Source organism: Myotis daubentonii, chromosome X (assembly GCF_963259705.1).
Source record: "Myotis daubentonii chromosome X, mMyoDau2.1, whole genome shotgun sequence".
NCBI classification, from domain to species: domain Eukaryota; kingdom Metazoa; phylum Chordata; class Mammalia; order Chiroptera; family Vespertilionidae; genus Myotis; species Myotis daubentonii.
In genome coordinates, this window is record NC_081861.1 from 29,912,308 (window position 1) to 29,927,108 (window position 14,801).

At 43.5% G+C, this 14,801-nt stretch overlaps 1 protein-coding gene and 1 pseudogene across 1 annotated transcript; both read left to right on the top strand.

Moving 5' to 3' along the window:
- The first annotated feature begins 774 nt into the window (after positions 1 to 774).
- LOC132223447 (immunoglobulin superfamily member 1-like) lies at positions 775 to 2,542 on the top strand (annotated as a pseudogene).
- Positions 2,543 to 7,638: 5,096 nt separating this feature from the next.
- On the top strand, positions 7,639 to 13,406 carry LOC132224372 (immunoglobulin superfamily member 1-like). The gene is made up of 11 exons (XM_059679517.1): positions 7,639 to 7,672; positions 7,769 to 7,801; positions 8,171 to 8,461; positions 8,740 to 9,018; positions 9,671 to 9,958; positions 10,769 to 11,056; positions 11,248 to 11,535; positions 11,696 to 11,983; positions 12,107 to 12,385; positions 12,781 to 12,904; positions 13,058 to 13,406. Exons 1-11 carry the CDS (start codon positions 7,639 to 7,641, stop codon positions 13,158 to 13,160), a joined length of 2,295 nt encoding a protein of 764 aa, XP_059535500.1. The 3' UTR covers positions 13,161 to 13,406.
- The last annotated feature ends 1,395 nt before the right edge of the window (positions 13,407 to 14,801 follow it).

Genomic DNA, 14,801 nt, shown 5'->3' on the forward strand with positions numbered 1-14,801 from the left:
AACACCTACTAGAGTTGGGAGTTTTGAGTTTAGGGGGTAAGATATAAGAATGAGAATAATATTGTATCTGAAGCACTCAACAAAAGGGAAGGTCTGGAAGGGATGAAATAGGAGGGGTATGGGAAGGTGAGAATAAGGGAAAGGACTGTCTGTGGGAGTTTAAATACTGGTTTTAGAGCATAGGCATTGGAGTTCAATGTGAATTCGAATTTCAGCTCTGATATTTAATTTTTTTACTTTGGGCAAATTATACATCCTCACTTAAGCCTCTGTCTCCTTTGCCAGCAAAATGGGTATGGCAGAAACTCCTCCTTTGCTATGTTGTTGGAGGACTCAAGCAATATATATGCATTCTGAAAAGGTGGCTCTCTACAACTCCCATTTCCTTTATCCCATGGCTCTTCTGCCGTCCTGGATTAGATCACATCTCTGGGCCTTTGAGATCCCAGGGAAAAACAGACATTTCAACAAGTCTGAATCTTAGATACCAGATAAGACCTTGGGTGACTGGAGGGGGAAGTGGGGGAAAGGGGCAAGGAGAGGAAGTAGTAAGTGACCTTGTAAGACCTTGTAATACCTTGTACTGTAATCCCTTGCATGCCTGTGAGTGAGTAGAAGGGAGTAGGGTTGGCAACAGCAGCTTCGTGATCCAAACTAAACTCCAAGGAGCAGGACAAGTCTTTGAGTAAAAACATTTCTGCTTTTAGATCGCATCACCTGCTGAGAGGCAAAACCCTTTAAGCCTTGAAGCACATATTGAGCACCAGAGGCCCCATGACCCTGGACAGCCCAGGGGAGAAGGCCACTATGCTGCGGGTGAGGGGTAAGTAACTCTGTCATAAGTACCGCTATGAGTGGGCACCTTGGGGAGGGAGAGGAGAATATTGATGTTTGTGAGTGGGTGGGGACACTGAGGGGGGGCGTTCTTTTACCATAATCTCTCTTTTCAGGGCTGAGTCTGGGTAGGACATCAATAGGTAAGTGAGTCCTGATACCTCAGGTAACTTCCTTTCTGAAGGTTCCAAGACATAGGCCTGTTTCTGTGGCCTTGAACCAAACTGCCTTGAGATCCCAAAGAAAATTCTCAGATTGAGCTGGTTGGGAATAAAAGCCCCTCACTTCATGACTTGGTTTCCCACAGGATAGCGAAGAGCTTTATCTCAGATGGAAAAGAAGCCAGGCTTGAACTTTATTTCCCAATTCACATGGATTCCTTGAACAAATAGTCTGGGATCCCTATCCCACTTCCCACAGGAGCAGACACTCCTATTCCCAAGGGAAGACAAAAAGAAGAATCTAGGTCAGGGCTAATTTTAAGGGACATTGGGGGCACATTATGGGAGAGTTGTATACTCACATCTTTGTGATCTTTGGGAATGACAGTGATACAAACTCAACTGAAGCTGTATATAGAGACCAAATACCCCCAGGCCCCGTGGAAGAACATCACACTTTGGTGCAAAAGCCCTTCTCCAATTCCAAGCAAGTTCCTGCTGCTGAAGGATAAGACACAGATGACCTGGATCCACCCTTCCTACAAGACCTTCCAAGTTTCATTCGCCATAGGTGCCCTTACTAAGTACAATACAGGCCATTACAGGTGCTGCTACTGAAAGGAGACAGCCTGGTCAGAGCCCAGTAAAGTTTTAGAGTTGGAGGCACCAGGTAAGAAGACAGAAATAGCTAATCAATAATAAACTCCAACTCCTGGGATTCAAGCTTGCCTTTCCAATGCAGAGTTTAATTCTTTCATCGATTTACCTGCATACATATATGTGAGCATTCCACAGTTAGTAAATAACTGCCTACTCTCTATAAGCAATGAGGAGTAAGAATGCAAACTCAAACAGATTTAGAGGGCAAGCTCTCAACTTAGGGGAAACTCAAGATGGGGGAAGGAGGAGTAGCAAATAAGGATCATACAGGGAAGTTCATTTAATTTTTATTATAAAAACTTTTAAATGTTGACATTATTGCAGGAGTTCCCCTTTCTGACCCCCTTTGCCCACTTCCACCCTCCCCCCCTCCCCCTTCCCTGGCCTTTACCAAATTATGCACATATGTTTTTAGCTGTTTCCTTCACCTTCTTTATCCAAATACCCCTAAACCCCTCCTCTGGGCACCAGCCAGTCTGTTCCATGGGAAGCACTGTGCTTGTTCTACCTGAATTCCAGTTCGATCTCTCCTTCCAGGCCAGCTGCCCAAGCCCATCTTCTGGATCCAGTCTGAGACCACTCCTCTTCCTGGATGTAATGTTAATATACTTTGTCATGGCTGGCTTCAGGATTTGATATTCATGCTGTTCAAAGAGGGATATGCTGAGCCCATGGATTACCAAATACCAACCGGGACAGTGGCTATCTTCTCTATTGCCAATGTGACACCTGAAAGCAAAATTGTTTATATCTGCCACACTCTTATTCAGATACTCCCCACCCTGTGGTCAGAGCCCAGCAAACCCCTGAAGCTGATTGTAGCAGGTGGGTGTGGTTATGGCTGCTGGGGTCTGATTATTGTTGTACCCAGGATCATGGCTGGATGAGACAGGGTTTCTGATTTTACTTCCCTCTGCCAGTTCCTAGGCCCTATAAGGCCCATTAATTAGAGTCTTGACATTTTAGCGAGATGCAAATTAGTATCACACATGCTACCAGGCAGACCTGTGGGAGCCAATTTCTTGGCTAGTGAGTAGGCCCAGACAAATGTCCAGCAGCTTCAACTCATCACATCTTTGTTGAATAGCATGCATTCATTAGACTATATTTATTGAGCACATAATCTGTGCCAGGCACTGCACTGCAGTCTTATAAACTGATATTTAAATTATTTAATGTATTTTTATTCTTTTGTGATTATTAATTTTTAGTGTGGAAAATAGAATGGATTGCTAGTACTGGTGATAAAAATAAGCAAAAGTGACAAAGAAAGTGTATATTTTTAGAAATGACTGTATAAATTGCTTTAGTCATGTATCTACAGAACCAGTATAGTAGCAATAAGCTTTAAGCACATCGGAGGGCTCCCCAAAATGTCCAAATTCCAGATGCACACCCTATCCCCAACTCCCCCATGCCATGACTTGGATGCTTCTTAGACAGAATTGGTCACATTTGCTTTAGTTTCTCCGTCAAGCTAAATAGGGTTGGGGAAAGCTGTGGTGCTACAGAAAGTACCCTGGATTTAGAAGCAGTAATCCTGGTTTCTAATCCTACCTTTGACACTGCCTCCTTGTGTGATCTTGAGTAAGTGACTTCACATCTCTGTGCTTTGGTTTCCCCCATTCAAACATGGAATAACAGTATCTAGCCAACCTACTGTATGATGCCTCTCTGTGCCTCACTTTCCTGATCTGAAAAATTGGTATAATAATAATGCCTACCTCACAGGGTTGTTGTGAGGATTTGCCTAAATATAACACATGTACAGTGCCTGGCATATAAGTTCTCAATAAATGGTAGATATTAATTTTGTTAGCATAGCTTTTTATTGAGGATCAAAAACAGAGGTCTGTCTGTTTGAATTGCATCTATGTATGATTTTTTGTATGAATGCCCTTTCAGAATATATTCCACTAGCACACACTTCTGCAGTTACCTGTTCACTGGTATCCCCCTTAAGCCATGAGATTTTTGCTGACAGAGACTGGGTCTTCTTTACTTTCATATCCATAGTCCTACATGATTCCTGACACATCAGAAATTGCTCAGTGAGCATGTGATAGAGCTGATCCTTCCAATAATGGGTGGGTGGGTCTACCTGAAACGGATGGATAAGAAGGAGTGGTATGTGAAAGGCTTGCCTTCTATTTTGTTGTATGATCTCCTTGGAAGAACAATACATGGAGACAAGGCTGTGGCCCCATTAACAGAGATTTGGGTTGTAGATTTACTGCACAATCCTTCCTTATTGTCTTCTTCCAATCTGCTGTTGGGAAGTAGGGTCTTACATGTGTTCAAAATCCATCCTTAAATACTGCACTTGCATTCATGCTCTACAAAGATAGAATCAAAGTCATTTCTCAGAAATTTGTTTCTCAACAGGTGGAAAAATTACATGTGTCATTTCAGGGACCTAAAGATATAAGGAATTACAGATGTAGTTATTCCACTGAGACACACCCCTAAACATAGATAGAGCTCAGTGGAGCTTATAGAGTCTGGTGAGAAGGCAGGGGCATAAGTAAACATACCCTTGATTACCTTTTAGAAGAGGGAGAGATTCAAGGAAGGAGAGGAAACAGAGGGTAAATTTCAGCTATCACTTCCTGTTTAAAGAAAGTAGGAAAGAAAAAGAGAAAATAATAGGGAAGAATCATCCTACCTCTAACTCAGGGTCTCTCCCCTTTCTAGAACTTTATCCCAAACCAACTCTGACAGCTTAACCTGGGCCCATCATGGCACCTGGAGACAACCTGAATCTCAGGTGTCAAGGGCCAATCTATGGAATGACCTTTGCTCTAATAAAGCTTGAAGACTTGGAGAAGTCCTTTTACCACAAAAGACCAATAAAAATTGAGGCATATTTCTCCTTCTGGGCTTTGAAAATCCATGATTCTGGACATTACCTCTGTTTTTACTATGATGGGTCATACAGAGGTTCACTCTTCAGTCATATCCTGAAAATCTGGGTAACTGGTAAGAGAGGAGGATGCCATGGGACCCATATTAGGGCCTAAGAATATATAACTCCCTTTGGACCTCCTGGAGAACCTAATCATGTAGCCAGGGCTAACAGTGGGGACATAAGTGGGATTTGCCAAGGGTGGATTTTAGGAACAAGAGGGGAAAAACCCCAAGTAGTGGGAGGAGGAAGTCAGATTATTAGCCCTTTATATTTTGGATCTCATCCTAGACACTTTCCACAAGAACTGGCTACTTGCTCAGCCCAGTTCTGTGGTCCAAATGAGTCAGAACATGAGCCTATGGACCAGTGGATAGAGTAGGGTTTACACTCTATAAGAAAGGAGAAGACACACCACTTCAACTCTGGGATGCCACCAACATTGATGATAACGAGTCATTCTTCCTCAACAATGTTACCAACAGTGATGCTGGCATTTATAGCTACCACTGTCTCCTCTCCTGGAAGACCTCTCTCATGATGACATCACATAATACCATGGAGTTTATGGTTGTAGGCAAGTGCTAACAACTGTTTTTTTTTTTTATTATCATTACAATGCTCTGAAAAAGGTCTTAGTGGACCTGTATCCTCTTGGAGTTATGAAACAAGGAAAAACACTCCAGGAGTTTGATGTAGAATTTTCTTCAAAAACTTTAGGTACCTTCTATCCCAGAGTTGTTACTCAAGCCCTATGTCTTAGTATGGCCTACCAGTGGTTCTCAACCTTCCTAATGCCTCAACCCTTTAATACAGTTCCTCATGTTGTGGTGATCCCCAATCATAAAATTATTTTCGTTGATACTTCATAACTGTAATTTTGCTACTGTTATGAATCGTAATGTAAATATCTGATATGCAGGATGTATTTTCATTGTTCGCGACCCACAGGTTGAGAACCACTGGAACCCCATTTTAACTCCTGGAAATGTTATTTTCTTTTATGCCAAGGGAAACTTATAGATATGAAGTCCTGATTAAAGGTAGGTGTGGGCACCAAGGAGTGCCTAGGGGTTCTAATGCACTGTCACATTTTGTGGATTTTTTTTGTTTCTTTTGCTGTTGTTGAATTGATTTGGGTGACATTGGTTAATAAAATTATAAAGGTTTCCAGTATACAACTCTATAATACATCATCTGTTCACCATCCCAAGTCAAGTCTCCTTCCTTTAATCACCAATTATCCCTCCCTTACCCTCTCTAATCTCCCTCCACCCCCCTTTCCCTCTGATCATCACCATACTGTTGTCTATATCTATGAGGTTTTTTTTCTTTGTTTAATCCCTTCACCATTTTCACCCAGCCTCCCAACCCTCTTCCCTTCTGACAGCTGTAAGACTGTTCTCTACGAGTCTGTTTCTATTTTGTTTGCTAGTTTATTTTGTTCACCAGATTCCACATGTAAGTGTAATCATATGACACTTGGCTTTCTCTGATTGGTTTATTTCACAGTCAAATTTTGAAGCCACTGATCTAGTGAAATAGAAACTAATAGAAGAGAAAATAGGGAGCTGAAAAACATTTCTTGGGGGAGTGGGTACTGAGTTCAAGGTCACCTCTAACTCTGGTCTCTGGACTGCTTACAGATAAGCCCCCCAAACTACCTGTGCAGGGCATTCTGATAATATAATCTTAACTTGGATGGGCATCTGATGAGGATATTGATTGGGCCAGGGAATCAGATGGCATCTTATGACACAGAAAATGACAAGCTAAACAGATTCTCCTGACATTTCCTTTGATCTTTGATGCCATTCCCCTCTCTTTCCATCCCCATGGCCTGTGATCAGGCCATTCTGTTTAAAAATGAGAAGACAAATGACAGCTCCTGGCTTGGTGGGAGCCTCAGCTCCTGAATGTCTTGCCTACATCTCCCCATCCTCTGCTCCTGGCTGTATCCCCACCACCACCATGAGCATAAAACTTTGTGTGTCTGGGAGTATTCAATACACAATGGATTATAACTATGATTGTGTTTGTCTGTGTTTTCCAATGGGATCTGAGGGACAGAGTGCTGCAATAGCAAGAAGGGAGCCACCACCTAAGCCTTCTGCAAAAATTACCATCCCTTGAGTTTTCAAAGTTTCAGTGGAGGACAAATTCTAGTTCTCCTTATAATCTATCCTGAGTCCCACATACATTAGGGTAACCTCCAAACCTGGGATTTGAAAGAATGTAGCTTAAAGTGCCCTACTTCAGTCCAGGACCACTATAACAAAGAATGAGTTTAGAAGGCAGACATCAGAAAAAAAGCAGTTTGAAAAGCAGGTTTTCCTGACCAGGAAGGAGGGTTAGTGTTTTCTAAGTAAAATATTTCAAACGGATTTTGGCTTAATATCTAATTTTATAGGACCAATAACCCAAAGCTGCTGCATATTTCTAGTCATAATCTGGGGGAGGGTGGGGTAGAGAGATCCCACTCTATGACAAGCTTAACTCAGCACTGACAATCCTCTGGTAATTCACTGCGGCTGCCTAGTCAACTCTTCCATAACAAAGGCAGGTGAGGCAGGTCAGTCTGAGGATCAATATTGCCATAATAAAACCTTCTTCCAAACTTAAACATGATAAAGGTGAAACACCCAAGATTTCTCCCTCCACCCCCACACCCACCACCCAGAGCTGCCGATCACACTGAACTCCAGAGGTTCTGAGAGCTAGAGTTACAAAAGCATTTTTACATCTGACATCTCAGTTTCAGCAACAGCCTAACCAGGGGCCATGGGGAGCTGACATCTGATATAGGCTGAGGAGGAGGAGGGCGGGGGGTACGTGGGTCATGAAATAGTAAGAGGTTTGTAGGTGGCGATGCCCTCAAAAAGAAAAGCCATTGGTGTCAGAAAAGATTATTTCCCATTATCCTGCTCATAGTCAATTCCTATTGGGTGGTGAGTAAGCCAATGACATAAATTGCCGCCCCCTTCTCTCCGCCCTCCTACTAATCCCAGCAACTCCTCTCATCTCTTTTCTGGTCTCACTAGAGAAGCCTGGTTGCTGGGAACAGCTCAAGGGGTCATCATGCTGTTCATAATCACGGTACTTCTCTGCTGTGGTGAGTACAAGGGGGTGGGGTAAGGGTCTGGGCAGAAGGCTGGGGTAAAATCCCGTGGGAGAGGGGGCAGAGTCCTGGCAGCAATTTCTTTTGCAGGACTGAGCAATGGGGTATTAACAGAAGAGACTGGTGAGTTTTTTCTGCTACAGACTGGGACATTCTTCCCTAGAGATCCGAAATAACTACATAGTGTCAGTGTCAGTGGACAGGGAGTGACTGATTGGAAGGGAAGGACAGCCAGGAAGGAGCACTTGCTAAAGTTGCTGGCAAAATTCAGCCTCTAACTCTGTTTTTGTGCAAAATTTCCCCCAAGCTTCTTCACTTTTCTGAGTCTCATCTAAGACATTAGGTTCTCCATTTCCCTGAACCTTCCGAAGGAAGGAAAAAGTTTGGATTTGAGTTGAAAGGAGAGGTGGGCAGTGTGATCTGGGTAGGGGGTTCAAGAGTAAGGAAAGGGGGAGAAGAGGAAGATGGCTTCATTAACTCTGCTGTTTCTAGAAATAATTATGCCAACCCCTAAGCCTGAGCTATGGGCAGAGACCAACTTCCCTCTGGCCCCGTGGAAGAACTTAACCCTGTGGTGCAGAAGCCCTTCTGGCTCAACAAAGGAGTTTGTGCTGCTGAAAGACGGAACCGGGTGGATTGCAACTCGCCCAGCATCAAAGCAGGTCCGGGCTGCTTTCCCCCTTGGCGCCCTGACCCAGAGTCACGCCGGGAGTTACCACTGCCATTCATGGGAGGAGATGGCTGTGTCGGAGCCCAGTGAGGCACTTGAGCTGGTAGGGACAGGTAAGAAATGTCCAAGGGCCCTTCCGGAGTAATCCCCAGAGCCCCTGGGACTCCAATACTGTTGCTGAGTATGGGCGAATGCACAAAAACTAAGAGCCAAGGGGCTTGTGCTGCATGTAGGAGAGAAGGGACACTGAAATAAGGCAGGGAGTGGGTAAGAGAATGAGAGGAGACTGACAAGAAGAACCAAATACCAAATATCGACAAAATGACTCCAAGTGTCCCATCTGGGCACCTTCAAACTTTGGGCTTCTTTTTCACCCCGTTTTGTTTTCTAGACATGCTCCCCAAACCTGTCATTTCTGCGCCCCCTCCAATCCGAGGCCAGGAACTGCAAATCCGGTGCAAAGGATGGCTGGCAGGCATGGGGTTTGCTCTGTATAAAGAGGGATTGCAGGAACCTGTCCAACAACTCGGTGCAGTTGGAAGAGAAGCCTTCTTTACAATCCCAAGAATGGAGGATAAAGACGAAGGCAATTATAGCTGCAGCACTCACACTGAAATGCACCCCTTCAAGTGGTCTGAGCCCAGTGAGCCCCTGGAACTTATTATAAAAGGTAAAGCTGAAAAGGGTATGTGAGGGAGGAGGGGGAAGGCAAAACTCTGGGTCAGACACTCTTCTCCCTACAGCAAACTTTGTTGCTGGTCCTAGGAGCCTGTGTCCAATCTTAGAGCCAGGCAGGCGTGTCGCTGGGAGTGCCAGGGCCTCTGGCTGCACGATATTAATAGCAGTAATTGTTATTAATAGCTGGGGTTTGTGGAGGGTGATTTAATTTTTCTAATTATTTTCATATCAATTATTTTATTCAGCTATAGAGCAAACATTCAAAGGATATTTGGACAAGAAAGGGGAATGATACCTTGTAGAGCAGATACTATTTCCCCTTCTTGTCCAAGTGAACAAACTGAGACTCAGGGAACCAGCAGAGGCCCAAAGACAATTCACTCTTTTAGCTATCCTCCATTGTCTGCCCTGATGACAGAGAGGATTCTGCCACAGGAAGTGAGGGGTAGGAGTGAGAGGTCCCTGTGAGATGTTCATCTGCAGTGAATTTGCCTACATTTTTAAATCCATCTAATTATGAATGCAATATTATAAAATACAAAGCACCTTCCTAGAAACAATATATGAACTATTTGCCCCCCACCCCCCCTTTAAGTTGTTTTTTTTTTGTTGTTGTGTGTTTTTTTTTTCCTTTAATCTTCTAGACATGTACCCGAAGCCCTTCTTCAACACATGGGACCGCCCAGTGGTCACTCCTGGTGCCCGAGTGACTTTCAATTGCTCTACTCCCCAGCAGCACATGAGCTTTATTCTTTACAAAGATGGAAGTGAAATAGCATCCAGTGACAAGTCCTGGACAAGCTCAGGGGCCAGTGCAGCTCAGTTTGTAATCATTTCGGTGGGCATCAGTGATGGAGGGAATTACAGCTGCCGATATTATGATTTTGCTACCTGGTCTGAACCCAGCAACTCTGTGGAGCTCGTGGTGACAGGTCAGGAGTGGGGAAATAAAGGTGGAGGGGTTTATTGACCCTGGGACAGTGAGTGGAAGGCCTGTCAGCAGGAGAGGAATACATGTTCCTTCTAAAAGTCACCAAGAAAGTGCTTAGGACAGTGACTGGCAGATGGTAAACAGTATATGTAAGGCAGCTACTGATATGATTATCAATACAGGAATAAGAGACAAAGGAGAGGGAGGAGACAAGTTAATTTCTGGGAAAAGAAGTGAGGTAGATGGGTTGTCAAATCCCTAGAGCCAATTTCATGTTGCTCTATTTCTACAATTATTTTGTTGTTTGGCCTTTCCCTTTAGGCTCAATATCCACTTTTTCTTTAGTTGGGTGGTCAGAGATTTGTGGGATGGATGGCCCTCAAGAAAGGGTGAAGACCTTGAAATGTCAGCTGCATATTATGCAGCCAATAGAAATAAGGGTTTTCAAAGGCTGTGTAACATCATCAGAAAATATTTACAGTGTAAAGTTAAGTGAAAAATATTAACCTACATAACCATGCACACAGTAGGATCCCAATTATACAAATAATTATAGCTACAATGACATGGGCATGTATAGAAAAATTAATGGAAAGAAATATATAAACATGTATAAAGAATGGTTATTGTTGTGTGGTAGAATTATACTATTTTCATTAGGTTTTTTGCTGTACTTTCTAATTTTCTACAATAAACATATTGTTTCTTACAATACCCCCCCCCAAAAAAAAAACAACAACAAACCAACAAACACCAATTTACAAAATATGAGGGGCAGGCTTCTCTCATGTTGTGGTATCTTTAATTTCAGAATTCTACCCCAAACCTATTCTCCTGGCAGAGCCAGGTCCTGTGGTTCTTCCTGGGAAGAATGTGATCCTGCACTGCCAAGGGGCTCTCGAGGGCATGAGGTTCGCCCTCTTGCATGAGGGAACCCAGGTTCCTTTACAGTTCCAGAGTACCTCAGGGAACTCAGCTGACTTCTTCCTGCACACTACTGGAGCAGAGGACTCTGGGAACTACAGCTGTGTCTACTATGAGACAACCATGTCAAACAGGGGATCACATCTCAGCAAGCCCATTATGATCTGGGTGACTGGTAAGGACAGACAAAACATGGAACTGGGACAGAGACAATTGCTCTAGGGATTAGAGAGAGTAATTCCTCTTGGAAGGCTAGGCTAGGCCATAGAGGGGAACTATTGTGGCAAGAAGGAGAAAGATGAATGGTTAATTCACCAAATGCTAAGTTTTCACACTCATCACTTTACATCTTTGGTCTCTTCCTAGACACATTCCCCAAGCCATGGTTGTTTGCTGAGCCCAGTTCTGTGGTTCCCATGGGGAAGAATGTTACTCTCTGGTGCCAAGGGCCAGTTCATGGAGTAGGGTACATTCTCCACAAAGAAAAAGAAGCCACTTCAATGCAGCCCTGGGGATCCACCAGTTATGATGGGGCATTTCCCATCACCAATATATCTGGTGCTAACATGGGACGTTATACTTGCTGCTACCACCCTGACTGGGCCAGCCCTATCAAGATACAGGCTAGCAACACCCTGGAACTCATAGTCACAGGTAAAAAGAAGATGCTCTGGAGTGGTCATGGGGTATAGAAAGGAGGGAAGAGACTGGTTTTCAAAAAGTTTAATAATCTTTCTTCTTTACTGAACAGTCTCCAAAGGTGATGCACTGGCAAGTGACTTCTTCTCTCTGACCAAGAGTTAATTTTTTCTAGGTTTGCTCCCCAAACCCAGCCTATCAGCCCAGCCTAGTCCCGTGGTGGCCCCTGGAAAAAACATGACTCTTCAATGTCAAGGAGAACTACCAGACTCAACATTTGTCCTGTTGAAGGACGGTTCTCCAGAACCCGTAGAGAAACAGCAACCAAGTGGCTACAGGGCTGACTTCTGGATGCCAGCGGTGAGAGGTGAAGATTCTGGGATCTATAGCTGTGTCTATTATTTAGACTCTGCTCCCCTTGCAGCTTCAAATCACAGTGACTCCCTGCACATCTGGGTGACTGGTAAGGTCCTGAAGATTTCAGTAAGAGTCTAGATTTTATAGTGTTTTTAGTAGTTTACCCTAAAAGAGTAAAGGGCTTGGTTCAGGGCCACTTCTTCTAACTTAGTGTTCTGGTTGGTTGCAGATAGGCCCCCTAAACCCTCCCTGTCAGCCTGGCCCAGCACTGTGTTCAAGCTAGGGAAGGACATCACCCTTCAGTGCCGAGGACCCATGCCAGGTGTTGAATTTGTTCTGAAACGTGACGGAGACAAAGTGTCTCGACAGTTCTCAGAGAATGGAGACTTTGTCATCAACAACGCAGAAGGAAAAGGCATTGGAAACTACAGCTGCAACTACCGCCTCCAGGACCACCCTGGTATCTGGTCAGAGTCAAGTGACCCCCTGGAGCTGGTGGGTGCAGCAGGTGAGTGGATAATCCCTTCAGGTCCTGGCACAACACACCTGGTATCCCAGAGACAGTCCCCATGGAGACAACCCAAATATGGAGAGGATGGGTTTGGAGTCAGACACAGGTATGGTGATTTTTCTCTAAGGATGGTGAGGAGGTGGGAGCTCAGATTTGCTCAAAGATAGTGAGCCAGATTTTTTCAAGGTCTCTTTTACCCTCCCCAAAAGGAGGGCTGCTTCTGCCTTAGCATAAACATTGCCTCTGATCACCCCTCCACAGTCTCAACACATGGTTCTAAAAAAAAAAAAAAAAAACTTGGAGGAGGCCAGATGAGTAGGCAATGTGAGATCAACTATGACATACATGCATTAACATCTATGGCTTTGGTTTCTCCTCTTTTATCATCACAGGGCTTGCTGCTCAGGAGTGCACTGTGGGGAACATTGTGCGAAGTTCCCTGATTGTAGTGGTGATTGTAGCTTTGGGGGTGGTGCTAGCCATAGAGTGGAGGAAATGGCCTCGACTCCAAACCAGGTAAATACCTCATGTGAGCCTCCTTTTGTGAACCCAGGACTGCTGGAAAAATAATGCTCTGATGTGCCTCTAGCATCTTAGCCCCACAATGTAACCTGTTTTCGGGTTGATAGTTCTGGATATTCACTTAGTCATGTCTTTTTCTTTTCACAGAGACTCAGAGACAGATAGAAGGGACCAGACTATAGCCCTTGAAGAGTATAACCAAGAAGAAGAACTGGGCACCAACTCCAACTCTTCATCATCAATCTCTTAGGGAACCTCAGTGGACCTGCCAGTCCCAATATAATAATCTCCTCCTTTACCAGAGCTTTCCCCTCCTCTCTCTTTTATCCTCAGAAACCTGCAAATCTGACTGATTACCCTGGGAGTCAGCCCCATCTTCTATTCCTTGGCCACTAATCACCTGAGCTGTGTCACTGGGATTCTGTGAGTTGTGAGCTCTACTTTCAACTGTAGATATAGGGTGAGATGTTTCCTGAATGCAGATTCCAAAGCCCTGTAATTCCACATAGTACTGATTTACTGGTGCATGTAATTCTATTAAAAATGTATTCTTCTGAATAAAGAGAGTGTTCAGTATTTAACTGCAAAAACTATGGCAGTGATTTTTCATTAGTCCGTTGTCCACTTACAACTTAGCATAAATGGTGTATTGGAACTGACCTCCACAGCAGAATAAGAGGGCATTGGGAAGCCAATACAGAGAAAGGAACTCAAGGATCAGGTGTGGGAGGAGGGAAGGCTCCAAAATAATACTTAGCAATTTGATTTGAGACATGATCCCTGAACAGAATGTCCTATTGTAAATCCATTTCATTACTGAATGAATGATGAATGAAAAAGTGAATGCAAAAGTTCTCTCCAAGTTGAGCCTGAAGAGGGCAAACACTGAAGTTAAATCCTTTTCACCCTGTTACTTCCAGGTCTGTAGTACACAAACATCAGGATTAGCCCCCTGTAGAACTTTGAAATTGGCAAAGTATGCTTTGTAGCCCTTACCTCACAATCACAGGGTGTACATTAATTCATTCTTAAGTGTGCACAAATGATAAAGTTGAATAATTGCCCCTTCCTAAAGAAAACCTTGTTTTCCTTAAAAAAAAAAAATGGACCTTTGGTGGTGAGATATCAGGGAGCAAGTAAGCAGTTGAGGTGGGTGGTTTGGAGCAGATCCCAGGACATCAAATGGAGGCTTGCTCACATTCTAAGCCTCTGATCATCCTCCCTGGATCAGTATGTAACTTTCCCCATAGGTGGGAATTCAGCACACATTGGGAGTTTGGATTGGGAAAAGGAACTTGCCTAGTTCCTTGAACCTATTCAAAACCTCAGAAGAATTATACTATGCGTTCTAGAGGAGGTCATGATCTCTTCAAATCTGACCCTAAAATTCCTCACCTCCCAATACTGTTTAATTCTAAGCTAACACTGTTCAATAAAGATATATACACAGTGAGTTTTTTATACCTGTTTACAACAAATTTTAGAAAGCAACACTTATATTCTTATATTAGGAAGCTTATTTACCCAGCAACTTAATGGGGGAAAAATGAATCCTATTTCCTTTAATCCTTACAGAATGAAACACTCTGAGTGCTATATAAACTAATTTATATTAAGTTCTTTGGGATGTAGCAGTACAAAGTCTCACTCTGATTTCCGTTTGATGAAATTCTGTTAGTTGCTTATACTAATTTCTCATAGTGTTCCTAAAATTTGCATTTCAAAAGTGCTTTTACATTTGAATTTATCAAAACTTGATTGTTGCTTTCTGTTGAACCCACTCTCTGCCTTCAAACTCTCCATCCCTAACCCTCAATCAAACTGTACACTTTAAACATGGGAAAGAGGCCTATCCTGAGTCCTTGGTTTTAGGATAAAATTCCTTTGATCA

Bases quoted from the DNA above. Each gene is read 5' to 3' on its own strand.
- LOC132224372 (XM_059679517.1), top strand. From the start codon at position 7,639: ATGCTGTTCATAATCACGGTACTTCTCTGCTGTG. The intron at 9,959-10,768 runs GTCAGGAGTGGG...CTTTAATTTCAG, and splicing joins TGTGGAGCTCGTGGTGACAG to AATTCTACCCCAAACCTATT. The intron at 11,984-12,106 runs GTAAGGTCCTGA...GGTTGGTTGCAG, and splicing joins CCTGCACATCTGGGTGACTG to ATAGGCCCCCTAAACCCTCC.